The sequence below is a fragment of the Gouania willdenowi genome, chromosome 4, assembly GCF_900634775.1.
Source record: "Gouania willdenowi chromosome 4, fGouWil2.1, whole genome shotgun sequence".
In the NCBI taxonomy this organism is placed as follows: Eukaryota; Metazoa; Chordata; class Actinopteri; order Blenniiformes; family Gobiesocidae; genus Gouania; species Gouania willdenowi.
Window position 1 is genome coordinate 2612075 of NC_041047.1, and position 26309 is coordinate 2638383.

General features: G+C 37.4%; 4 protein-coding genes across 6 annotated transcripts in view; 2 read left to right on the forward strand and 2 right to left on the reverse strand.

The window, feature by feature from the left end:
* The window catches only part of LOC114461518 (zinc finger protein 2-like), a 35386-nt gene extending 27399 nt beyond the window's left edge, over positions 1-7987 (forward strand). Inside the window, exons 2-3 of the mRNA XM_028443659.1 lie at positions 5105-5532; positions 6341-7987. Coding sequence (XP_028299460.1) covers positions 5127-5532; positions 6341-7794 — 1860 coding nt within the window. The 5' untranslated portion in view covers positions 5105-5126 and the 3' untranslated portion in view covers positions 7795-7987. The remainder of the gene's footprint in view (positions 1-5104; positions 5533-6340) is intronic.
* LOC114461519 (zinc finger protein 2-like) lies at positions 847-14949 on the reverse strand. 2 transcript variants are annotated; one of them, XM_028443660.1, is made up of 3 exons: positions 13547-14949; positions 12942-13077; positions 847-2816 (listed from the first exon to the last, which is right to left on the reverse strand). In XM_028443660.1, the coding sequence occupies exons 1-3, from the start codon at positions 13889-13891 to the stop codon at positions 1486-1488; spliced, it is 1812 nt and encodes a 603-aa protein (XP_028299461.1). In that variant the 5' UTR covers positions 13892-14949; the 3' UTR covers positions 847-1485. The 2 variants fall into 2 exon arrangements, with proteins under 2 accessions (XP_028299461.1, XP_028299462.1); XM_028443661.1 differs by lacking the exon at positions 847-2816 and adding an exon at positions 11630-11993 and having other exon boundaries at positions 13547-14941.
* Positions 14950-17530: 2581 nt separating this feature from the next.
* On the reverse strand, positions 17531-20125 carry LOC114461525 (zinc finger protein OZF-like). 2 transcript variants are annotated; one of them, XM_028443672.1, is made up of 2 exons: positions 20074-20125; positions 17531-19432 (listed from the first exon to the last, which is right to left on the reverse strand). In XM_028443672.1, exon 2 carries the CDS (start codon positions 19410-19412, stop codon positions 17877-17879), a length of 1536 nt encoding a protein of 511 aa, XP_028299473.1. In that variant the 5' UTR covers positions 19413-19432; positions 20074-20125; the 3' UTR covers positions 17531-17876. The 2 variants fall into 2 exon arrangements, with proteins under 2 accessions (XP_028299473.1, XP_028299471.1); XM_028443670.1 differs by having other exon boundaries at positions 17532-19432; positions 19802-20118.
* Positions 20126-22084: 1959 nt separating this feature from the next.
* On the forward strand, positions 22085-26081 carry LOC114461512 (zinc finger protein 708-like). Its single transcript, XM_028443651.1, has 2 exons — positions 22085-22766; positions 23210-26081. The coding sequence occupies exons 1-2, from the start codon at positions 22361-22363 to the stop codon at positions 25303-25305; spliced, it is 2502 nt and encodes an 833-aa protein (XP_028299452.1). The 5' UTR covers positions 22085-22360; the 3' UTR covers positions 25306-26081.
* The last annotated feature ends 228 nt before the right edge of the window (positions 26082-26309 follow it).

The following is a 26309-nucleotide window of genomic DNA, read 5'->3' on the forward strand; positions in this document are numbered from 1 at the left end:
TTCGTGTCCTGGGCTTGTTAACTTGTTACTCAGCAACACCTGTCACACTGGGTTGTGGAGGCCATGGCTTTGGCTTACGAGAGTCAGGGTTAGGCTGGTCTTCGCTCGATAAGCATGTCTGTAATACGGGAGCTTCCATATCCCATATTGAGACATCTCACGAAATATTGTTAAATAGAACTTTAGGTTATGTATATAACCCCGGTTCTGTGAGTAATATGAGTGAGATGTCTCACCAGACAACCCTTCTTGCTCAAACGAGTGAGAAGAGGCGCTTATTTGAGGAACTGTACATCTGCCCTCCCTCTTACAGAGGGTGAGAGGGCTAAGAAAAGTGCTTCTGAGGGCTACAAAGTGTGTATCCCATAGTGAGAATTTTCACTCATAGAATCGGGGTTAGATACATAACCTAAAGTTTTCACACAGGGCCATGTAGCTTTGGATTTTTTTCTTCCTCATTAATAAAACCCTTTATTTAAAAAGTGCATTTTGTGATTACTTGAGCTATCTTTGACTGTTTAAATTTTGTTTAATAATCTCAAACATTTAAGTGTGGAAAACGTGCAAAAAAGAAAGAGATCAGGAAGGGGGCAAACACTTTTTCACACCACTGTATATTGCTGTATGAATATATCAATAATATTCTTTTGAGATGTAGCATCTTTTGTTTTCAATTCTGGATTACTTAAGAAACAAAGACAAAAGAAAAAAATGTAAGACTGACTGCATTTCAGATTGCACAATGTCACAGGTTTATCTTAATTCATGATAGTGTGCGTATTGATTGTAAGGAAATCAAATGTTATTTTCATGCACGGTCTATAAAACACCATACAAGCATTGTTTGACGTGTACGTGTGAGTGAACAAGAGTAAAAGCGGGAAGTAGTGCCTTGTACATGAGTTTTGTTCCCGCCAAAGCTGTGCCTCCATCCATCTCATGCAAAACGCAAAGGAGAAAACGGGCAGCTGGCCGTGGTGCTGAAACAAGGACCGAACACTGTTAAACAAAAGTCGCATCATTTCGAGCAAAAAAAAAAAAAAACATCAGAATATTCACATAAATTACAGAAGTCACATTTACATTTTTAGAACTTCACAACATAAACCAGTTTTAATGTATTGAATTTTCTTCCTATTATTAACGTAACAATTATGAGGACTTATAAAGTGTAATTTTATACAAATTGAAAGTTCCCAAAACAACAATATGGCTCTTTAAATGCAAAAGTATAGTGTATAAAATGTTTACAATCAAACTTAAAGTAAACAACTGTACAGTAGATGTCCGACTCAAAGGTTTCTACCAGAGATGTGTGGTAAGTTTAATTTACTGAGTACAAAAATTAGCAAAACCTTTAAAGTTCATCTATCAAAACACGTGCCTATAAAAAAAGAAAAAAAACATAACCATACAATATAAATACAGTATACAATAAAAAAACAATGATGTGCATATTAAGATCACAATTGTGTTAACCACATTTCATCCAAAGACATTCTCTCCTGTATGTATTAGAATGTGCTTGTTCAGACGTTCCTTTCGATTAAAACATTTACTACAAATGCCACATTTAAAGGGAGACATTCCCATGTGGACTCTCACGTGGTTGTTCAGGTTTGACTTTCGATTAAAACATTTACTACAAAAATCACATTGAAATGGGTTTTCTCCCGTGTGGACTCTGGTGTGAATATTCAGGTCAGTCTTTTGTTGGAAACGTTTACTACAAAAATCACATTGAAAAGGTTTCTCTCCTGAGTGGACTCTTAGGTGGATATTCAAGTCAGACTTTTGGTTGAAACCTTTACTACAAACATTACAATTATATGGTTTTTCTTCTGTGTGAACTCTCATGTGCCTCTTTAGCGTATCTTTACGATTAAAATGTTTACCACAATTATCACAGCCAAATGGTTTCTCTCCTGTGTGTACTCTAATGTGGGTCATTAGGTCAGACTTCTTTTTAAAACATTTACTACAATCATCACATCTAAAGGGCATTTCTCCAGTGTGGACCTTCCTGTGTGACTGCAGGTGAGCCTTCTGGCTAAAACATTTACTACAAATTTCACATTCAAAGGGGGTCTCTCCTGTGTGAACTCGCATGTGGATCTTCAGGTCAGACTTTTGACTAAAATGTTTACCACAAACATCACATCCAAAAGGTTTCTCCCCTGTGTGGACTCGCATGTGCAAGTTCAAGTTTGACTTATGTTTAAAACATTTACTACAAACATCACATTTTACAGGTTTCTCTCCTGTGGGGATTATCATGTTTGTCACTTTCTCACCACCCACACATGCTGAGGAGTCTGACATCTTTCTCTTTTTCCTGGTGGACTCAAACTCATTGGTTTCAGACTCTGACAGTGGATTCTGCCAACCATCTTCATCATCTTCATCATCAGTGTTACTATCTTCAGTGTGAGACGAGTCTGTCTCCGTTCCATCAGGACCTTGTAGAACTAAACTGCTATGATCTGGGTTCCTGGCTGCTTCTGGTCCTTTGCTGTTAATTCCCACACTTTGTCTTTTCATGAATTCATCTAAAGTGCAGCTTGAAGGTTCCTCCTTAATGTTGATTTGTGTTTGTTGTCTCCAGTGTAGCTGGGAGGCCTGAGGCTGCTCCTCTTCATCTTCACATTTAACAGGACAAGCAGCACTGTTTGTCTCCTGATGTCTACAAAGCTGGTTTCCCTCCTGACCTTCACTGAGCGTCTCTGGTTCCTCCTTTATGTGGAGACGCTCTGGGAGCAGCTGCTCAGACAACAAAAGTTCTTCTGTTTGGTCCATATTAGGATCAGATTGGTAACCTGAAGACAGACAGAAAACACAAGATACAAGAAAACTCACACAATTTTTTTTTAACTTATTTGACTTTGACTCAAACTCTAAAACCTGTTGTTTGTCCCTTGAAGACAGAGTTGGACACCTTTGTCTTAGAGCTTTCTGAATCCAAGTATCCCCCTTTCTCCACTACATCATGTACCGTATGTTTTGTAATAACATTTCATAAATTCAAAAATAATGAATTAAAAACTAACGAGGAAGACATAAAACTAGTCAATCTGCTGTTTTTAACACTAGACCCAGCTGCTCTGTTTCAGTCCTAACATCTACATACAGAGTAAAACACAGAGTAACCACATTGATCTGTGACCGTATTTACCCTAATACATACGCACTGAGAAACAATATCTGTTCATAAATCAACATCTTTAACACTGTGGAGACACAGCTCAGTGTGCTGCCTTTACGGACCACAACAATGCAATAGTTTACCTGCACTAATGTGGACTAAACACACTGTGGTGCTCCATTTGCTCTCTCTTTTCCTCCTATCTTTCCTTTTCTTTCCAGTATGGTCTCGGTGGTGCTAGCTCCTCTGCTAGCTCGGTTAGCACTCTGCTCCAGCCTCTCTCTGTGTCTCTGAAACTCCGTCTTCTGACACCGTGTTGTGCTCTCTAACTTTACACTGGAGCTTTAGGTTCTATTATAGTGTGGTCTGACTACGACTGTAGCTGAATATCAACTATATTCACTGTTAAACTCACACATAAACACTAGAGATCGATACTGGTTCTTCTTCTATGCTTTTGTTTAGCAGTAGCTGTTAGCAAACATCTATTAGCTCATTACCGCCACCTCCTGGTAGGGGTTTGCACCTAACGTCTGAGGGCTTGTAATTTTATTTAAAAGCATCAGATCAAATAACTTAATATCTTATTATTCATTTTTACTCCCACGCAGATACCGGAACAAATATTTGTCGCACTTGTTTCTAATTTACTGATTCTTCTTCGTTGGTTTTGTTTAGCCGTTTGTAAACGTGTATTAGCTCATTACCGCCACCCCCTGGTTGGGAGTGTGGACATAATAATGATAAATAGTAATAATAATTGTTATAACTTATATATAATAATTAATAGAGTAAAAAATAATAATAGTATGAAGCAGTGTTTTTTAAACCTTGGGTTCGTGTCCCCATGTGCGGTCCCCTGGAATGAAAATGGGGTCACCTCAAAATGTCTAGATATTATATTTCTAAATTGTTTTGCGTTATTATTCTTTTTCAAATTAACACATCACACAAACAATAAATATGAAATAACTGTATTCTATAATAATAATAATAATACATTTTATTTAAAAGTGCTTTTCGAGACACTCAAAGAAACTTTACAGCATTAAAACAAGAGCATTGATAGACGACAATGACAGAGAAAAGAAATGAGTGAGAGGGTGGTTTAAACAATAAAGGCTGAGTGATATTTAAACTTTCTCAAATATAAATCTAGCCAAAATAAAATGAAAATATCTCGTCACTTTGTGGGCTAGGTTTAAAAAGGCTATAACGACTGCATGAGGAAACTGTTTAAAAAGCCACGATGGACCAGTGCAACTAAGTTATTTTGTCATGTAAGAACTAATATTTTTTCAGGCTCTCATGAGAAACTTGATGTACGAAAGCATCTGTCGACTGAGGAATTCTCAGAATTCCATCATCCAGCTGTTGATCAGTGTGTTACCACCAGTCATCTTTGTGGAAACATTGGAACACTTGTCTTTTATAATAACAGTTTACATCTGTTTCATACGTACAGTATGTACTTTTATCATGTGAATACTGTCTATGTTTTTAAACTGCCAAAAATGAACTCCTGAGTCTGAAATAAAAGATGATGATATTGTATTTGTAACACACTTAAATAAACAAATTCTAGAAGAAGAAGAAGAAAATAACGGCCCTGGGGTCGATAGCAGGTTATGATAGAAAAATGAGAATGTAATACATTATCATACAGTTGGTGGCGCTGTTCACTCACATGTGTGTGATTCCACATCAACAAAGAGAAGAAAACAGGTCCGCGCGCACACGCACGAAATCACGAGCCATTTATTAAAAAATTACATTACAGGAATATGTATTAGTAGGTGCTTTAAAAAATAAAATAAAGAGAGAGAGAGAACCATTTAATGACCAAATAAGGAACGATTCCGTATTTTAAGGGACAAGTGGCAAACCTAGCTGGAGCAGAGTGCTAACCGAGCTAGCAGAGGAGCTAGCACCACCGAGACCATACTGGAAAGAAAAGGAAAGATAGGAGGAAAAGAGAGAGCAAATGGAGCTTCAAACCTTTAAAGATGACTGCAGTCCACAGAAAAATATAGTGTTTAAACGACTTCAATATTGGTCCCATCAGAGGACAGCAGGGACATCAGTAGACACATTCATAACAGAGCTGCGACACAAAAGCAAAGAGTGTGAGTTTGGAATGAGTGAGAATGACATGCTCAGAGATAAGCTTGTGTTTAGCATCACAGACTGTCACCTAAAAGAGAGACTGTTACAGGAAAGAGGTCTAACGTTACACAGAGCTATAGAAATATGCAGAGCAACAGAGCAAGAAAAGACTCCGTTACAAGCCATGAAGACTGAACATGGAATGCAACAAGTTCCAGTGGATGGTGAAATGAAAATGATCCTTCCTGACAAGAGTCTCCACCATAACACCAGTAAACACTTAGGTAAGTGTTTTCACTGGAAAGTTAGAGAGAACAACACAATGAAGGGAAACTGCCATAGAGATGTAACGATTCACTCAACTAACGATACAATTCAATTCACGATTTATTTTACAAAATGGGGAAAAAAACTATACTGTTTTCCTTTTATTTTTCATTGTCAAAAGAATCCCTTGATGAACTATTCAAAACAATGCAATTTAACTAAAAATAAATCTTGAATGAAAAAAAGTAATACAAATGAAGAAGCCTATTCTTTTTAATTCTGGTTCTATAGTAAACAATGCAAAACTGCATAATAGTTCTTTTTCTTTTTAGAAGTGCAACTAAAAATGTATTTTGTGCCTTAACAATTGGACTTAAAAAAAAAAAGTTTCACTGTATTTAGGTCAGATATTTGTTTGGATCAGCAGAGGGCGCTGGTAACCCAGTGGTCGGTTGGCATGCAGATATGTAGTAGTGACAAACTACTGACAGTTGCTTTATAATGACGTCACATCATAGTGGTTATTATTATATTGTTCAGAAATGGAAATGTTTCAGTTCCACAATAATTTAATACAAATTACAGGGTAAATAGTTGTTTCAGTTTGTATATATTTAGTTTTTCTATTTGGCAACAAGTACATTTTCAGTAAAAAATACATTGATATTAAATTAAAAAAATCAATAATACATAATTTTAAATATAAAATAAGTCATAAATACATGAAACACAGGCTGAACAACAGTTAGGATTTTCCTGTTAAAGTCAAATGAGTAGAAACATTGTGAGTTTTCTTGTAATCTAGTGTTTTGTGTCTACCTTCAGGTTACCAATCTGTTCCAAATATGGATCAAAGTGTAAAACTTGTGCTGGCTGCCTTCATGCCCAAAGTTCATCTGCACAGATTACAGCTCCAGCAGCCGTCAGTCACTGATTGTGTTTTCAGTGAGAGGAAGAATGTGGAGCAGCTGCTCCCAGAGCGTCTCCACATAAAGGAGGAACCAGAGACGCTCAGTGAAGGTCAGGAGGGAAACCAGCTTTGTAGACATCAGGAGACAAACAGTGCTGCTTGTCCTGTTAAATGTGAAGATGAAGAGGAGAAGCCTCAGGCCTCCCAGCTACACTGGAGACAACAAACACAAATCAACATTAAGGAGGAACCTTCAAGCTGCACTTTAGATGAATTCATGAAAAGACAAAGTGTGGGAATTAACAGCAAAGGACCAGAAGCAGCCAGGAACCCAGATCATAGCAGTTTAGTTCTACAAGGTCCTGATGGAACGGAGACAGACTCGTCTCACACTGAAGATAGAAACACGTATGATGATGATGAGGATGAAATGTATGATGATGATGAACTTTATGATGATACTTTGCCATACTTTGACTCCACCAGGAAAAAGAGAATGATGTCAGACTCTAGTAAAAATGCTGAAATAGAACGTAAAGCTGCCAAAAAACAGATTAGTTCAAACAAGAAAGTTCAGAAAACAACATTTGAATCAGTGCTGAGTTCTACTTCCTGTGTGGGTGGGAAAAAAGTGACACTGAATGAAGATTCAAACGAGGAAGGAAACACAGGAGAGAAACCCTTAGTGTGTAAGTTTTGCTATAAATGTTTTAGCCGACAGGATTCCATGATGCAGCACATGAGAACTCACACAGTGGAGAAACCATTCAGATGTGACGTTTGTAGTAACAGCTTCACTCACGAGTCTGTCTTGGATATGCACATGAGACTCCACACAGGAGAGAAACCCTTTGAATGTGATGTTTGTAGAAAATGTTTTAGCCGAAAGGCTCACTTGATGATGCACATGAGAGTCCACACGGGAAAGAAATTCTACCTGTGTGATGTTTGTAGTAAATGTTATAAAAACAAGTCCGACCTGACCAATCACATGATCGTTCACACAGGAGAGAATCCCTTTGTGTGTGAAATATGTAGTAAAGGTTTTACACATAAGGCGTACTTGAAAATACACATGACAGTCCACACAGGAGAGAAACCCTACAGATGTGACGTTTGTAGTAAAGGTTTTAGCAGAAAGAATTACTTGCATTCACATAGGAAAACCCACACAGGAGAGAAACCATATCAATGTCGTGTTTGTAGTAGTCGTTTTGGACATAAGTCCAACCTGAACATGCACATGAGGATCCACACAGGAGAGAAACCGTTTGAATGTGACATATGTGCGAAAAGCTTCACTCACAAGTTTCACCTGATCAAACACAGGAGTGCACACAAGAGGCCCACAATCAGGATGTGTACTTAATCATTATGGCTCACCTGGTCGTAGCTTTAGAGTTTAACAGTCTGCCATGAATGTACAACAAGGTTCCTACAGCGTTTTTAAGAGTTTTTATTGCCATTTTGAAATTAATTGAAGACCAACTTCACAGTAAATAAAATGGGGGGGAGGAGCCACATCAATTACATAGGCTTAGGGCATTTTTTTTTCAAATGCAACTGGTGGCCCCCAAAGTAAAAGCACAAAATGACAGTAAAATACACCAAAACACGCTAAAATAATTAAAATAACTCCAAAAACACACAAGATGAGTAACATTGCCAGAAATCTATAAAACAAAAATACAAAAAAAAAAAACATTCACAAAAACCTTAGTTGGACGGGTAATTATCGTTAAAATACATTTCCCCAAGTTGTTGAAAGTCCCGCTGCAGCCACACTGTTTTGTAGTTTGTTCCACTGTCGTGATTGCCCGATGTTACCGTAAATTATACATTTAAAAAAGAAGAAAAGAATGTTACCATTTATTTTGAAATATGAGACTAATTACAATAATAAAACCACACAAATGTGTTAAAATGTAAGACTTTTGAAACATTGATTTAAGACATTTTAATGACAATAAGGCCTTGTTTTTAGATTCATGAATTTAATGCCTTTTAAGACTTTTTAAGGATCCACAGGAACCCTATGATTGTAAACGTGTACGTTGTATTTTTTAAAGTTAAAGCCACATCCTTCTGACCTTTGAAATATATATTTGTGTATATTAGATTACATATTATTGTTGCTTTTCTTGCATTGCCAGCTCATCCTTTAAAGGACATTTTTTGTCAGTACATTACAGTTTTGTAAAAGCTATTTTATTTATTCAAGTGAGAATTATGCATCATGAGTTTTATACGTGTTAAATGGTTTGTGTGGGAAGAGTATTTATTAGGGAAAAAAGGTAAAACTAGCTTTGGTATGTGTATTATATAAAAGTTACAGTGAAACGTTCATATAAGAATCTTTTTTTAAATAATACATGTAAACTAATGCTTGATGTTATGCTGCTTCAGAATTGAATTGTTGCAAATAATGTAATGGAAAAATTCAACTGGTGTCGATTTTGTAAATAACATTCATTCTGTGGCTTTATTTTGTTTATGTCTCATTAAAAGTTTGATTTAAAGGTGTCACTTCAATACTCTGGATCTTGTAGAATAGGGTGGTATGGAGGTATATTTGTGCCACAAATCTGCACAGGAAAAAAAGACGCTGACAGATTTGAGAGCGTTGAGAGAACCTGAACAAGCAGTCAGTGAGCGTTAATTTGATTATTCAATATATATTTTCAGCTTTTAAAACTTATTCCAACATGCAACGTAAAAGAAACACATTAGAGCCCATCAAGCACTGTGTGCTTTACTTTGGAAACGACAACCCTTAAAATAACAGACATTTTAAATCCTAACACAGGCAGTGCTGTGTGATTAAAGAATATATACTTTTACCAGAATACATGTAAAAAATTACAATTAACATCTGGATGTAAGGCTTTAATGGTCGTTTTTTTTTTTTTTTTTAATTGACTTACCGATATTTTCCCTCTTCTAATTTTTAACAACAAAACAAGAACCAAAAATCATATATAAAGAATTTCTCATTGTTTCACGTCTTTATGTCATTAAATATGCCACAAAGGTACCATATTGTTACCCTGGTCACCCACAGACCACATGCTGAGAACTGACCTAATTTATTGCTTTTCATACTCCTGAGTAGTACAATCATAATATTTTGTCACGGGTGAAACTACATATTTAGCTCACATGCAAATCACCGGAAATAGCTTTTATTTTGGCACTTCCTGTGAATTTTCATATTAGCTAAATATTTAATTTCACCCATATCATTTAGAGTTTACACTTATATTTAATATTTCATTCCTAGCAAACACATCAAGTGTCATGGATGTTAATTTATTATTCAAAGGAGCCACAACATACACAAAATGTATAAAGTCAAATTTACAGTAAACAATAATAAAAAATAAATCACTGTAAACACAGACTGTAAAGCTCCTTTCAAGAATTTGTTGTGTTAATCTACCAAACTTCACAGTTAAACTATCCAAACTATAAACAATAAGAAAAAAAAACAAAACAATAAGAAATAAATCAAACGTCAAATGTGTATCATCATATCTAAAGGAATTCTCTTGTGTGTAGCACGTCATGTATTTATCAACAACATTTAGTCAGCACTGAACATCTGAAAGGTCAGACATTTGTCAAAAAACTTTACCTGAAACATGAAATCTAAAGGGTTTCTCTTGTGTGTGGACTTTCATGTGGAAGAACAAGTCTGATTTTCGCTTAAAACATTTACTACAAATGTTACATCCATAGGGTCGCTCTTCTGTGTGGACACTAATGTGTTTAACCAGGTGAGACTTTTGGGTAAAACCTTTCTTACAAAGATCACATTGAAACGGTTTCTCTCCCGTGTGGACTACTTTATGTCGGGTCAAGAACCACTTAGTTTTAAAGCTTTTCCCGCATAAGTAACATCGAAAAGGTTTTTCTACATCACTTCCTATCATGTTTGAATCTTTAGAGACTGACAGAGGTTTCTTCAAACTATCAGAGCCTCGATTATTTTTACCTGAGTCAGACATTTTTCTCTTTTTTCTGGTGGAAACAAAATCATTGGTTTTAACATTAAAGTCTGACAAAGGTTTTGGTGAACTATCGTCATCGTCATCATCATCATCATACGTGTTTCTATCTTCAGTGTGAGACGAGTCTGTCTCCGTTCCATCAGGACCTTGTAGAACTAAACTGCTATGATCTGGGTTCCTGGCTGCTTCTGGTCCTTTGCTGTTAATTCCCACACTTTGTCTTTTCATGAATTTATCTAAAGTGCAGCTTGAAGGTTCCTCCTTAATGTTGATGTGGAGACGCTCTGGGAGCAGCTGCTCAGACAACATAAGTTCTTCTGTTTGGTCCATATTAGGATCAGATTGGTAATCTGAAGAATAAAAGAAAGATAGAAAACACAATAATTCATAAACACACAATGTTTCTACTTATTTGACTTGAACAATAAAATCCTAACTACAGTAAAGTCTGTGTTTAATGTATTTTAAGGTCTTATTGTATGTTACATTCCATATGTTCTCTGAAAACACTGTTTATATTTGAAATAAACAAATAGAAAATAATGTGTAAGACATAAAACTCGTGAGTTTGCTGTTTTTAACTCTGTTCCATTCGAATTACGGTTAAAATAGTTTTTTTTAAAAATAAATTTAAATGCATTTTTTTCCCTCCAAATTGTGTTTTATTTTTTCCAAGTTCCGTGTTTTCCACATTTAGTTTTTTACAAATATGATTCTATTTTTTTAGAAAATATTCATTTTTAACTCAATTGAGGAAATTAAATAAATACTAATAAATAAAAATTCTATAATTAAATAAAAATGGATGTCAAAAATATAGAAAGATACAATTAAAAGGAAGATAAAAGTCGTACTGACATGGATTATTCTGACTCCCTCAGGGATCAATGATTTACTGAATCTGATCAGATTTATTGATAAATGGACCAGGGACGCATTAGTTGTTTCACCACTTGGGTCAAAATATTTGACAGTATCAGAAGTTATTAATAATCTACGATGTTTCAGACTCTACAATCCCTGGTATCATTGGTCTCGTCCACAACAACAGAACAACTTTATCCAGATCTTCTGTAGCTCTGATGAGATGATGTTTAAACACTGAGCAGGTGAAACAGAATAAAGCTGATCATGTTTCTCATGTAGCTCTGCAGCACTACACGAGAAACGGACGGAGCTTTACAGACACATTAAAGTTAAGCAGGCACTGGTCAGCTCTGATTTAGGAGTCAGTGATGACTTGTGTAGTTTTTGGGCAGATTAGACAATGTTTGAAGCGGACCAGGGTGAGAGGTGCACCTAATAAGCCATCCCAGAAACATTTCCCCATAAAAAACGTCCTTTTCCTCACAGCGACAGCGTTTCAAACCCATTCTGTCCATTTCCGCGTTCAACGGTAGATTCCATTTTCATTGGTTGGTTCTGTGATTCCGTTAACGTGGATTTTATAGGGCCCTAGGGTAGTAGTAGTTGGCGCACTCAGACACTTGCTGCAGCGCGTGTGTTCTGTAACCATCTCTGAAAGGCCAGCAGCCCAGGAAGGCGGTTCTCTGCAATTCTGATTGGTGAACAAGAAAAAACTCAGCATCTGAGTAGGGATGTAACGATTAATCGTAAGGCAGTTAAAAATTGATTCATAGGTATCACGGTTCACATCGATGCTCTGAAAATTGAATCGCACTACTTTTTTTAAACAGCAGAGGACGCTAAATATATTTATACTTCTCGTCCAAAAGTGTAGGCGGCGGGCGGAATCTGCTACTACTTTCTTTCTGGCCGCCTTCTACTCTTAAACATATTCATAAATGATTCCTTACCCCTTTAGCACCGAAAGAATATCTGAAATATTACGTGAATATCTGTAAAAGTCACGTTTTTCTATTAGCTCTGTCTGCTAGCATAGCATCTCTTCTTCACTGCAATAATATCTGCATGCCAACCGACCACTGAGATACCAGCGCCCTCTGCTGGTCCAAATAAATATCTGACGTAATGACGTAAATACAGTGCAGACTTTTTTTTTTTTTAAAAAGTCCAATTGTTAAGGCACAAAATACATTTTCAGTTGCACTTTTAAAAAGAAAAAGAACTATTATGCAGTTTTTCATTGTTTACTATAGAACCAGAATTTAAATTAATAGGCTTCTTCGTCATTTGTATTATTCCTTTATTTATTTCATTCAAGATTTATTTTTAGTTAAATTGTATTGTTTTGAATAGTTTATCAAGGGATTCTTTTGACAATGAAAAATAAAAGGAAAATATTACAGTATTTTCTATTTTTTCCCCCCCAAAAAAATAAAGGAGTGTTTTTCAGTCATCATTTGTCTACAGTGCCATTCTGTAAAATAAATCGTGAGAGAATCGTATCGTGAACCCAGTATCGTGCATCGAATCGTATCGGGAGTTGAGTGAATCGTTACATCCCTACATCTGAGATTAGGTTATCGCAGTAATCTTAATATCGTTATGATTACAGTTAACCGTAGAGCATTATTACACATACCTGTACTGTTTCTTTTGGACACTTGTGTGGCCACAGTCCTTTTCTCCACTACGTCGTCCGTTTGACATCCAATCTCCCTGGTCTGTTTCTTCACGTCACCACACCGGCACGCTGCCCCTCTTGTGATTGGAGGAGACTGCTTTGTCAAAACAGAAAACAGTAAAAATTACTTCAGTGATGGAATGTCAATAATAGATTTACTTTACAGTTATTTGTACATTACTTGGACATTTATACTTTATGCTGTATTATCAATATTTAATCTTACTTTTTAAATAAAAATTTGCTCCCGTCTCTCTCTATAAACGGAACTAACGTCTGTGAAAAAAAGAAAAAACGAACCCAGGGCACTCATTGTAGGTGTCCCTCGGTCCATATTTTACATTACACACACGTAAAGCCCCAGTCTACATATAATTCCTTGTCATAGCTATAGTGGTGAACATAAAACATTACCTCATTGTGCTGTCATACAATAACATTTGCTAACATTACATGGGCATGACAGGATGCACGATGTAAAATCACTTTCAGGATTTGCACCTTCAACAAAATGCATTTAATTGTCCAAATTTACAGTATTTATAAGATAAGCACACACTTACACTTTCTGGCGGGCACGTAATGGTGGAACCTGCTGTCGGTAGGACGGTAGGATGCAAGCCCCGGACGGATAGGGTCGGTTCAGCCACACTGATCAGCATCAACGGACTCTTCAGGAATCCAGACTTTACCTGGTGATAGTTGCTGTAACTATCGGGGGTAAAGTGGACACTACAGAGACGGGTATTGGTGGTGATCTTCAACTCTCCACAGTAGCTCCTCTTGACAAAATCAATCCACCGTTTCTTTAAGTTGTTGTCCGAAGGAAACTTAAATAAGCTAACGGAGCCGTTACCTTGCACACTGAGGCATCCAGGAAAGATGCACGAGCGACGCGGAGGAGACATGATCGGTTAGCCGGCTATTTGATTGGTTAGCTGACTGGTTGGTTAGCTGGTTGGTTGGTTAGCTGACTGGTTGGTTGACCGGTTAGCTGACTGGTTGATTGGTTAGCAGACTGGTTGGTTGACCGGTTAGCAGACTGGTTGGTTGACCGGTTAGCAGACTGGTTGGTTGACCGGTTAGCAAACTGGTTGGTTCACCGGTTAGCAGACTGGTTGGTTCACCGGTTAGCAGACTGGTTGGTTGACCGGTTAGCAGACTGGTTGGTTGACCTGTTAGCAGACTGGTTGGTTGACCTGTTAGCAGACTGGTTGGTTGACCGGTTAGCAGACTGGTTGGTTCACCGGTTAGCAGACTGGTTGGTTGACCGGTTAGCAGATTGGTTGGTTAACCGGTTAACTGAATGGATGATTGGTTAGCTGACTGGTTGACCGGTTAGCTAGCTGAAACTGTCGTAAGAGATGCTATCCGGGACTCGAGAGCGAGCGGGAAAACCACCCAAGCTAATGTCCTGAATGTAAATACATACACACTGAGAAACAATATCTGCGGCTCTGTTCATAAATCAACATCTTTAACACTGTGGAAACACAGCTCAGTGTGCTGCCTTTACGGACCACAACAATGCAATAGTTTACCTGCACTAATGTGGACTAAACACACTGTGGTGCTCCATTTGCTCTCTCTTTTCCTCCTATCTTTCCTTTTCTTTCCAGTATGGTCTCGGTGGTGCTAGCTCCTCTGCTAGCTCGGTTAGCACTCTGCTCCAGCCTCTCTCTGTGTCTCTGAAACTCCGTCTTCTGACACCGTGTTGTGCTCTCTAACTTTACACTGGAGCTTTAGGTTCTATTATAGTGTGGTCTGACTACGACTGTAGCTGAATATCAACTATATTCACTGTTAAACTCACATAAACACAAACAAAAACACACCCGTGATACTCTGCTTACGCTTCTTCTTCTTCGCCTTAATGATTAACGGTAGTTCTCCTCCAGTATTCTGGTTCACTAGCGCCACCTTCACGCTAGAGTTTAGTTAGACGACAAGACAAAAGCAATCGCAAACAGATCAGATTTTTCTTCTTCTTCATCTAATGGTTTCCGACAGACTGTACACTAAAATAAGCGTAATGCTGCCCTCTTCTGTTCAATAAAACCACTCTACTTTAGATTTTCAAATAGATGTTGGTAAAGAGAAGATAACTCACGACTGCCTTATCTATTAAACGCGAATTCGTTCGAGGCAAAAACATCGATGATTTTTATCGTAAACACTGTAAGCCCAAAGGTTTAAAGTTCTTTAAATAACATTCCTCGATCAACAGAATTCTGGACACAGGACAATAAAACATGTGAAATAGTCTCAAGCTGACCACACTGACATAGACCATCCGGATGCTTGCCCATTTTATCTAAATATGCAGCAATCCCACAATGCACCAGTCCTAATCTGGTTATTTTAACTTGATTTTGACACAAATTGACCACAGGAGTCTATAGTGCCCTGTGCACAAAGCTAACAAATAAAATAGTTCCTCCCTCTAGTCTCATATTCTCATCCATAGAATCAGAATAAAAATACGACATCTCAGGTTTATTTCGCTCATTCTAATCTAAAGCCACCAAACAGCTCAGTAACAAATCAAATTATCTCAAAAAAATAAAAACTAAACTAAAGAACAGTTTTGCCCTCTAGTGATAGCATAATATATGGCTTTATTCAAAATCTAACTATATATTCAGTAAAATGAAGTTCAAAGTTTGGATACATTTTAATGCGACGGGCATTTTCAGAGCAGAGTTTAGATAATAACATCTAAACATTCCATATCTCACATGATCATTGAATCACCTGGACCTTTGGTATTTTATCATTCATATGTAGCACTCTGTTTGATGGTAAGTCTGAAACCTTTTATAAAGAACAAATACTTGATCAAACTTGGGTTGTTTTTAATCTGTGAAGCTACCTTATAAGAAGCCAAAACCTTCTACTGTCTTTATGATGATACAATTCTGTAAAATATCAGGACATTGAGTGTTTTATTATAGGAGCTATTGTAAGTGCTTAAAAAGCTGGCATTTTATTTATTTTTTTAATTTGAATATTAGTTTTCAGTCATTTCATTAAAAAGCTTCATAATCTGGGAGGCTTTAACTAAAACACATGTTGTTGGGCTGCTTCTGTCTAATTTAGTTTGAAGTAAATTTTACTTTATCCGCACCTCCTTCCATTTTGTTCCTCCTGTAACGATGTCATGGCTAATGTGTCATTTAAAAATTGAGCAACAACAAGAGAAGCTCCTCTGAGCACAAATCTGAAAAGGTTATGTGAACGTACACAGAGACCATGATGCGTTTAACAGGTGAATGAGCAGTTCTCTGTATTCTTAGCTTCTTACAATCAATTTAGATCACAATGATGAAGACCTTTAAGCAGACATAGGCAACTGGCGGCCCAGGGGCCACATGCGTTCCTCTTTATGCGGCCCCTAAAGTAAATGTACAAAACCACAGAAAAATACACAAAACAAGAGCAAGAATACATTGAAAATACAAATAATTACAACATTGCAGGAAAATACAAGATAAAAATGCAGAAAATACTCCAAAAACAACTACAAAAATTAACAAAACAACAACAGTACACAAAATTACTCCGAAAAATATACAAAATTACAGAAAATGACAATGAAAGTACACAAAAAGACAAGAAAACACAAAAAATGACTCTGCAAACCCACAATACTAACAAACAAGCAAAACGACAACAGAAATACACAATATGACTCCAAAAGACAAATATTCTACAGAAAAAATACACAAAACGGCGACAGAAAGAAACAAAATGCTTCACAACAAGCAAAACAACAAACATACACAGAATAACAGAAAAACAATTACTATAAAAACTTTTTCTTTCCTGTATTAATGCTCAGATCGCTCATTATACTGAATGCTGACATGAATGTTGATCATGTGACCCTCAAATCAAACAAACACATTTTTTTCAGCCCCGCTGTGATAGAAGTTGCCTACCTATGCCTTTAATGAAAACTAAAATGCAGTGAAACCCACTCCCTAATTCAGATTAAAATCCAGCTCTATGTACTCCTATTCCTTTCTCTTCCACTCTGGGTAATTTTTGTGAGGGTCCATGGAGGGAAAAAGAGGAAGGAGTAAAAAGAAATGAAATATTTTCAAAACATTTATGGTTTATCTTCATTTCTTGCACATTTTTTTCCCAAGAACACTAATCATCTGTGGTGTTGCACTTTGCATCACAGATATTACAGCAATCATATTAAACATGGCATTTTGAAAAGTGGAGTCATCCTTTCAACCGCGTTGTGTCTGCGATGTTTGCTTTGCTGATTAAATCCACAGCTCGTGACGTCAATGGGCTGTTGTTGTATGTGAAATGCTGCGTTCAGGTCCAGCATTGAAAATCGCCTACCTTTTCACTCCCTCTGCCGCAAGGATGCATTCAAGTACTCAAATATGGTACCGTTTCATTTTACGATACTCAGTTGCATCGACGGAATGCAGTCGATACCTATAAAAGTACGGATTTAGGTATGCATCTCCAGCAAATGCATCAAATGTCATGGATCTGAATTTATTATTCGAAGTTGCCACAACATACACAAAATGTATACAGACCTAATTACAGTAAAAATAATACAAAATAAATCACTGTAACCACAGATTGTAAACTGTAAAGCTCCTTTCAGGAATTGGTGATGGTAACCAACCAAATGACCAAACGTACAAAACCCTGTCACACTTCACAGTTAAACTATCCAAACTATAAACAATAAGGAAGAAAAAAACCCCAAAAACAATAAGAAATTAATCAAACGTCAAATGTGTATCATCATATCTAAAAAAATTCTCTTGTGTGTAGCACGTCATGTATTAATCCACAACATTTATTCAGCACGTAACATCTGAAAGGTTTCTGTCTGGGCTTGTTCAGGTCAGACGTTTGTCAAAAAACTTTACCTGAAACATGAAATCTAAAGGGTTTCTCTTGTGTGTGGACTTTCATGTGTGAAGACAATTCTGATTTTCGCATAAAACATTTACTACAAATGCCACATCCATAGGGTCGCTCTCCTGAGTGGACTTTCATGTGGAAAGACAATTCTGACTTTCGCTTAAAACATTTACTACAAATGTTACACCCATAGGGTCTCTCTCCTGAGTGGACTTTCATGTGGAAAGACAATTCTGACTTTCGCTTAAAACATTTACTACATATGTCACATCTATAGGGTTTCTCTCCTGTGTGGACTTTCATGTGCGAGCTCAATTCAGACGTTCGCTTAAAACATTTACTACAAACTTCACATTTATGGGGTTTCTCCCCTGTGTGGATTTTCTTGTGGATATTCAAGTCATACTTATTTTTAAAACATTTACTACAGACGTCACAGCTGAAGGGTTTCCCTTCTGTGTGGCCTCTCACGTGTTGGTTTAGGTGTGATTTTCGTTTGAAACCTTTACTACAAACATCACATTTAAACGGTTTCTCACCTGTGTGGCCTCTCATGTGGTACAGCAGATGAGAATTTCGTTTGAAACATTTACTACAAACATCACATTTAAACGGTTTATCTCCTGTGTGGTCTTTTATGTGGTCCACCAGGTGAGACTTTTGTTTGAAACGTTCACTGCAAAAATCACATTTAAATGGTTTCTCTCCTGTGTGGCCTCTCATGTGGTAAACCAGGTGAGACTTTTGGTTAAAACATTTACTACAAACATCACATTTCAACGGTTTCTCTCTTGTGTGGCCTCTCAAGTGTGACTCCAGGTGAGACTTTAGTTTAAAACCTTTACTACAAATATCACATCTATGAGGTTTCTCTCCTGTGTGGATTATTTTATGCCGGGTCAAGCTCCACTTACATTTAAAGCATTTACCGCAAAAGTGACATCGAAAAGGTTTTTCTACTGCACTTCCTGTCATGTTTGGGGCTGACAGAGGTTTCTGCAAACTATCAAAGTCTTGATTATTTTTACCTGAGTCAGACATCTTTCTCTTTTTTCTGGTGGAAACAAAGTCATTGGTTTCAACATCAAAATCTGACAAAGGTTTTGGTGAACTACTATCATCATCATCATCTTCATCATACGTGTTACTATCTTCAGTGTGAGACGAGTCTGTCTCCGTTCCATCAGGACCTTGTAGAACTAAACTGCTATGATCTGGGTTCCTGGCTGCTTCTGGTCCTTTGCTGTTAATTCCCACACTTTGTCTTTTCATGAATTCATCTAAAGTGCAGCTTGAAGGTTCCTCCTTAATGTTGATTTGTGTTTGTTGTCTCCAGTGTAGCTGGGAGGCCTGAGGCTTCTCCTCTTCATCTTCACATTTAACAGGACAAGCAGCACTGTTTGTCTCCTGATGTCTACAAAGCTGGTTTCCCTCCTGACCTTCACTGAGCGTCTCTGGTTCCTCCTTTATGTGGAGACGCTCTGGGAGCAGCTGCTCAGACAACAATAGTTCTTCTGTTTGGTCCATATTAGGATCAGATTGGTAACCTGAAGACAGACAGAAAACATTTCTCTTAGAGCTTTCTGAATCCAAGTATCCCCTTTTCTCCACTACATCATGTACCGTATGTTTTGTAATAACCTTTGATAAATTCAAAAATAATGTATTAAAAACTAACGAGGAAGACATAAAACTAGTCAATCTGCTGTTTTTAACACTAGACCCAGCTGCTCTGTTTCAGTCCTAACATCTACATACAGAGTAAAACACAGAGTAACCACATTGATCTGTGACCGTATTTACCCTAATACATACGCACTGAGAAACAATATCTGTTCATAAATCAACATCTTTAACACTGTGGAGACACAGCTCAGTGTGCTGCCTTTACGGACCACAACAATGCAATAGTTTACCTGCACTAATGTGGACTAAACACACTGTGGTGCTCCATTTGCTCTCTCTTTTCCTCCTATCTTTCCTTTTCTTTCCAGTATGGTCTCGGTGGTGCTAGCTCCTCTGCTAGCTCGGTTAGCACTCTGCTCCAGCCTCTCTCTGTGTCTCTGAAACTCCGTCTTCTGACACCGTGTTGTGCTCTCTAACTTTACACTGGAGCTTTAGCTTCTATTATAGTGTGGTCTGACTACGACTGTAGCTGAATATCAACTATATTCACTGTTAAACTCACATAAACATCACTGATTAATAGTTTTCTTCTTCTTCTCTTTGTTGATGTGGGATCTCACACATGTAGTAAACAGCGCCACCCACTGTATGATAGTGTATAACAACCAACCCTCCGTGATCTTTTCTATTATCTACATTTTTATAATTATGTATATATTCTATTTATATTACTGATGTTTCTATTTTTATTCCTAAACATTTTCGGGTCCCGACCCCATTTTGACGTCATAAATTTCTAGCGACAACAGGAACAATTATTTTTTTCTTTTATAATTATTTTTTGATCATGTTTAATAAAGTGTGTAGCCAGGATTTGTGACAAAGTGACAACTGACGAGATACTTTTATTCTATATTTTATTTGGACTAGATTTATATTTGAGAAATGTTAAGTATAGAATACAGTTGTTTGATATTTATTGTGTGTGACGTGTTAATTTGAATAATAAAGATAATTTTAGAGATTTAGAAATATAATTTTTACACATTCCAGGCGACCCCACATGGGGTCACGGCCCCAAGGCTGAAAAACACTGCTTTTAACTACTATAATTTCTCTCTATTTATTCTTTAAGGGTTTAACAGCGAATTTTAGGATGTTATTTTGTTATGTACACGTTCATGCACCTAATGACTAATAAAAATCATTGAATCCATTCATCTATTTTCAGACCAGGGCCAGCTGTAGGCAGGTATATATGAGGGGGCAGTCATAAATGTTTGGGGGGCATCATATGTACACATCATGCTCCAGCACTTTGTTTCCCCTGTGTTTATAGTTACAGTGTTTTCTTCATTGATTAGGGTTGTTAGCGATGTGTTCAAGTCAGGCCTCTACCTTCACACCTGTCCATTGGGTGTCCCACCTGAAGTCTACGCTCCTGCTGCTATAGCCCTGAATGTCACTGAGGCACACAAACCCCCTGACCTCAATAAGGTGGCAATCCCTCAAGGACTGAAAAATAAAAATAAAATAAATAAAATAACCTTCATTCAGATACAGATATCTTATTGGATGATTTTTGGTTCTGTATGGATGAGTTCACCAAGAGGGAGGGGCCATGGGGTTCTCTGGGGTTTTGGTGAAACTGTTTGAGTCGGATGAGAGTGAATTTCAACAGTAGTGGCTGTTGGATCTGTCATGGTCGCCATGGTAGCCGTGGTAACATTGAGTATGGTCTGGTGATAACAGCGGGTGAAATGGGGGAAGGGGGTCAGGGGGGCCGGAGGTGGGCCCTGGCCACCTCTGCTACGGCCTTGGAGTTCTCTGAAATGTCCACATCAGCCCTGGTGGTGATGGTGGGACATTGTTGGGCTGTGTGTGTGTGTGTGTGTGTGTGTGTGTGTGTGTGTGTGTGTGTGTGTGTGTGTGTGTGCGTGCGTCTTACCTTTACTCTTAGTGTCTCACACACTGATAAAACTCATTTATGTTCTCAGTTTAGTCAACATCAGCAGAAAGGTGATTTTAACGGCAGATTATTCAAAGTGAATGTAAATTTCACAGACAATGGAATTTGTATTCATCATCAAATTGTATCAAATTTGTTATAGTTACATTTGAAGATGTTAGTTAACTATAGCTTGCAGAATTAACCCTCATTTTTACCCCTTCAGCAAAGGTGACTCAACTCATGCAGCTGTTACAAACATTGGCAACACATTCAATTTTACAGTAGCACTTCAAGTGATGAGATGGCTAAAGTTGTAAATATCTGTATTATAATTGTATATTTGAATTATTACTATTATTTATCTTTTTTATGTATTTATTTTACTACTGTAATTTGTGTGTATATGATTCTTATTCAATTAACAGTCTTTTACTTAATTATGTACGTTTTTTTTCTATCTTTCTTTTATACTTTTTATTTGTAATATTTTTTGAGCGGCTGTAACGCAAGTAATTTCCTCCTGGGATAAATAAAGTACTTGTACTGATTTTATTAGATGAACACGTCCTACCAGGAGGTGGCGGTAATGCACTTAATAGATGTTTGTTACCAGCTCAACAAAACCAAAGAAGAAGAATCAGCTGAGCTCTACAGTGATGTTTATGTGAGTTTAACAGTGAATATAGTTGATATTCAGCTACAGTCGTAGTCAGACCACACTATAATAGAACCTAAAGCTCCAGTGTAAAGTTAGAGAGCACAACACGGTGTCAGAAGACGGAGTTTCAGAGACACAGAGAGAGGCTGGAGCAGAGTGCTAACCGAGCTAGCAGAGGAGCTAGCACCACCGAGACCATACTGGAAAGAAAAGGAAAGATAGGAGGAAAAGAGAGAGCAAATGGAGCTTCAAACCTTTAAAGATGACTGCAGTCCACAGAAAAATATAGTGTTTAAACGACTTCAATATTGGTCCCATCAGAGGACAGCAGGGACATCAGTAGACACATTCATAACAGAGCTGCGACACAAAAGCAAAGAGTGTGAGTTTGGAATGAGTGAGAATGACATGCTCAGAGATAAGCTTGTGTTTAGCATCACAGACTGTCACCTAAAAGAGAGACTGTTACAGGAAAGAGGTCTAACGTTACACAGAGCTATAGAAATATGCAGAGCAACAGAGCAAGAAAAGACTCAGTTACAAGCCATGAAGACTGAACATGGAATGCAACAAGTTCCAGTGGATGGTGAAATGAAAATGATCCTTCCTGACAAGAGTCTCCACCATAACACCAGTAAACACTTAGGTAAGTGTTTTCACTGGAAAGTTAGAGAGAACAACACAATGAAGGGAAACTGGTTCAAATCCCCCAGAGTCACAGAAATGAATGCTGTCCTTTGGACAAACTACTGACAGTTGTTTTATTATGACGTCACCTCAGTGGTTATTATTATTATATTGTTAAGAAATGGAAATGTTTCAGTTCTACAATAATTTAATACAAATTACAGGATAAATAGTTGTTTCAGTTTGTATATATTTAGTTTTTCTATTTGGCAACAAGTACATTTTCAGTAAAAATACATTGATATTAAATTAAAAAATCAATAATGCATAATTTTAAATATAAAATAAGTCATAATTACATGAAACACAGGCTGAACAACAGTTAAAATTTTCCTGTTAAAGTCAAATGAGTAGAAACATTGTGAGTTTTCTTGTAATCTAGTGTTTTGTGTCTACCTTCAGGTTACCAATCTGTTCCAAATATGGATCAAAGTGTAAAACTTGTGCTGGCTGCCTTCATGCCCAAAGTTCATCTGCACAGATTACAGCTCCAGCAGCCGTCAGTCACTGATTGTGTTTTCAGTGAGAGGAAGAATGTGGAGCAGCTGCTCCCAGAGCGTCTCCACATAAAGGAGGAACCAGAGACGCTCAGTGAAGGTCAGGAGGGAAACCAGCTTTGTAGACATCAGGAGACAAACAGTGCTGCTTGTCCTGTTAAATGTGAAGATGAAGAGGAGAAGCCTCAGGCCTCCCAGCTACACTGGAGACAACAAACACAAATCAACATTAAGGAGGAACCTTCAAGCTGCACTTTAGATAAATTCATGAAAAGACAAAGTGTGGGAATTAACAGCAAAGGACCAGAAGCAGCCAGGAACCCAGATCATAGCAGTTTAGTTCTACAAGGTCCTGATGGAACGGAGACAGACTCGTCTCACACTGAAGATAGAAACACGTATGATGATGATGATGATGATGATGATGATGATAGTTGGCAGAAACCTCTGTCAGAGTGTGAAACCAATAACTTTGACTCCACCAGGAAAAATGCTAAAATAAGACGTAAAGCTACAAAAACACAGATTTGTTCAAACAAGAAAATTCAGAAAAAAATTAGATCTGAACTCGTTAAGAGTTCCACTACATGTGGGCGTGGGAAGAAAACGAAACTCAGTGAAGATTCAAAAGAGGCGGGACAAACAGGAGATACACCATTCAGATGTGATGTTTGTCATAAATGTTTCACACGTAAGTTTACTCTAAACCAACACTTAAGAATTCACACAGGAGAGAAACCATTCAGATGTGATGTTTGCAGTAAATGTTTTAAACATAAGTTTACTCTAAGCCAACACTTGAGAATTCACACAGGAGAGAAACCCTATAGTTGTGATGTATGTAGTGCATGTTTTACACACAAGAGTAGTCTGAAGAAACACATGATGCTCCACACAGGAGAGAAACCTTATAGTTGTGATGTCTGTAGTGCAGCTTTTACACAGAAGTGTCAACTGAACAAACACACAGAAACCCACACAGTAGAGAAACCCTTTAAATGTAGCATTTGTAGGAAACGTTTCATTCACATTTCTCAATTGAATTTGCACATGAAAGTTCACAAAGAACAAAAACCATTTGAATGTGATGTTTGCTCTAAACTTTTCAAACACAAGTTTACCCTCTTGATCCATAAGAGACTCCACAAAGGACAAAAAGAAAAACCATTTAGCTGTGATGTTTGTGGTAAATGTTTTCCTTACAAGACATCCTTAAATTTGCACATGAGAGTTCACACAGGAGATAAACCTTATAGCTGTGAAGTTTGTAGTAAAGGTTTTGGTAATAAGGCTTACTTAAAGTTGCACATGAGAGTCCACACAGGAGATAAACCATATAGATGTAGTGTTTGTAATGCATGTTTTAGCTTTAAGGGTTATCTGAATTTGCATATGAACCTTCACACAGACAAGAAACCTTATCGATGTGATGTTTGTTCTAAATGCTTTAAATTAAGAAATTCCCTGAACACGCACATGGCTGTTCACACAGACAAGACACCACATAGATGTGATGTTTGCTCTAAATGCTTTAAACTTAGGAGTTCCCTGAAAAGGCACCGGAATGTTCACACGGACAAGACACCCTATAGATGTGATGTTTGTTCTAAATGTCTTAAATCAAGAAATTCCCTGACAAGACACATGACTGTCCACACAGACGAGACACCCTATCGATGTGATGTTTGCTCTAAAAGTTTTAGGCTCAGGAATTTCCTGAAAACACACATGGCGGTTCACAGAGAAGATAGACCATTTCAATGTGAGGTTTGCAAAAAATGTTTTAAACGTAAAATAATCCTAAATGTTCACAAGAAAACCCACACAGGAGAGAAGCCCTTTAGCTGTGCTTTTTGTGGTAAAAATTTTGTGAAAAAGTACAACATGATGATCCATGAGAGAATGCACACAGGAGAGAAACCATGTCGATGTGATGTTTGTAATGAATGTTTTAGACTACCATCTGAGTTGAATAAGCACAAAGAAATTCACGGAAAATAGAAGATGTGATGTTTTAACTAAATGTGAATGTCACAAATATCACCTTGATTCATATGATTTCACTGACTGTAGAGAATAAACTCTTTGGATGTTTATTTTGTACTAATTGTTTTCATTTAAAGGTTCACACAGCAGATAAACCTTATGGATGAGTAATTTCCCACAAAACTTTCCTTCAAAGGACTAATCTGTATATATCATATATATCATATGACACCAAGGTAAATCATTCCACAACTTTTTCCACCTTTAATGTGACCTATATCCTGTACAATGCAATTGAAAAACTAACTGAAATCTTTCAGGGAGGTGAAGTAATAATTTAAAAAAAACTGAGAATGAAGTTGCTAAAGTGTTCACACCCTCTTATAACTGGGGGCGGAGCTGTGTTCGGATTTAACCAATTACATTCAAACTCATGTTAAATTGGAGTCATCACACACCTGTAACCCTAAATAAAGTTCAGATGTTCTCGTAGCTTTGTCTCATATTTTTGTAGCCACATCTTCCAGAACAATCCATGGTCCTCAGAGAGCTTCTAAAGCATCAGAGGGATCTCATTGTTCAAAGACATCAGTCAGGTGAAGGCTACACAATAATTTCCAAATAACTAAATATAACATGGAACACAGTGAAGACAGTCATCATCAAGTGGAGGAAATATGGCACAACTGTGACTTTACAAAGAACAGGACGTCCGACCAAAAGTGACGACAAGACCAGAATTAAAGTGGTCAGAGAAGCTGCCAAGAGGCCGACAGCAACATGGGAGGAGCTGCAGGAATTTTTGTGTAGTACATGTGACAACTGTCTCCGTCTTCTTCATATGTCTGGGCTATGGAGCAGGGTGGCAAGATGGAAGCCTTATCTTACCAAGAAAAACATCCAAGCCCAGCTTCTTTTTGAAAAAACACATTTAAAGTTTCCCAAACACGTGGGAAAATGTGTTATGGTCCGATGGAACCAAGGTTGAACTTTTTGGCCAAAATTCCAAAAGGTATATT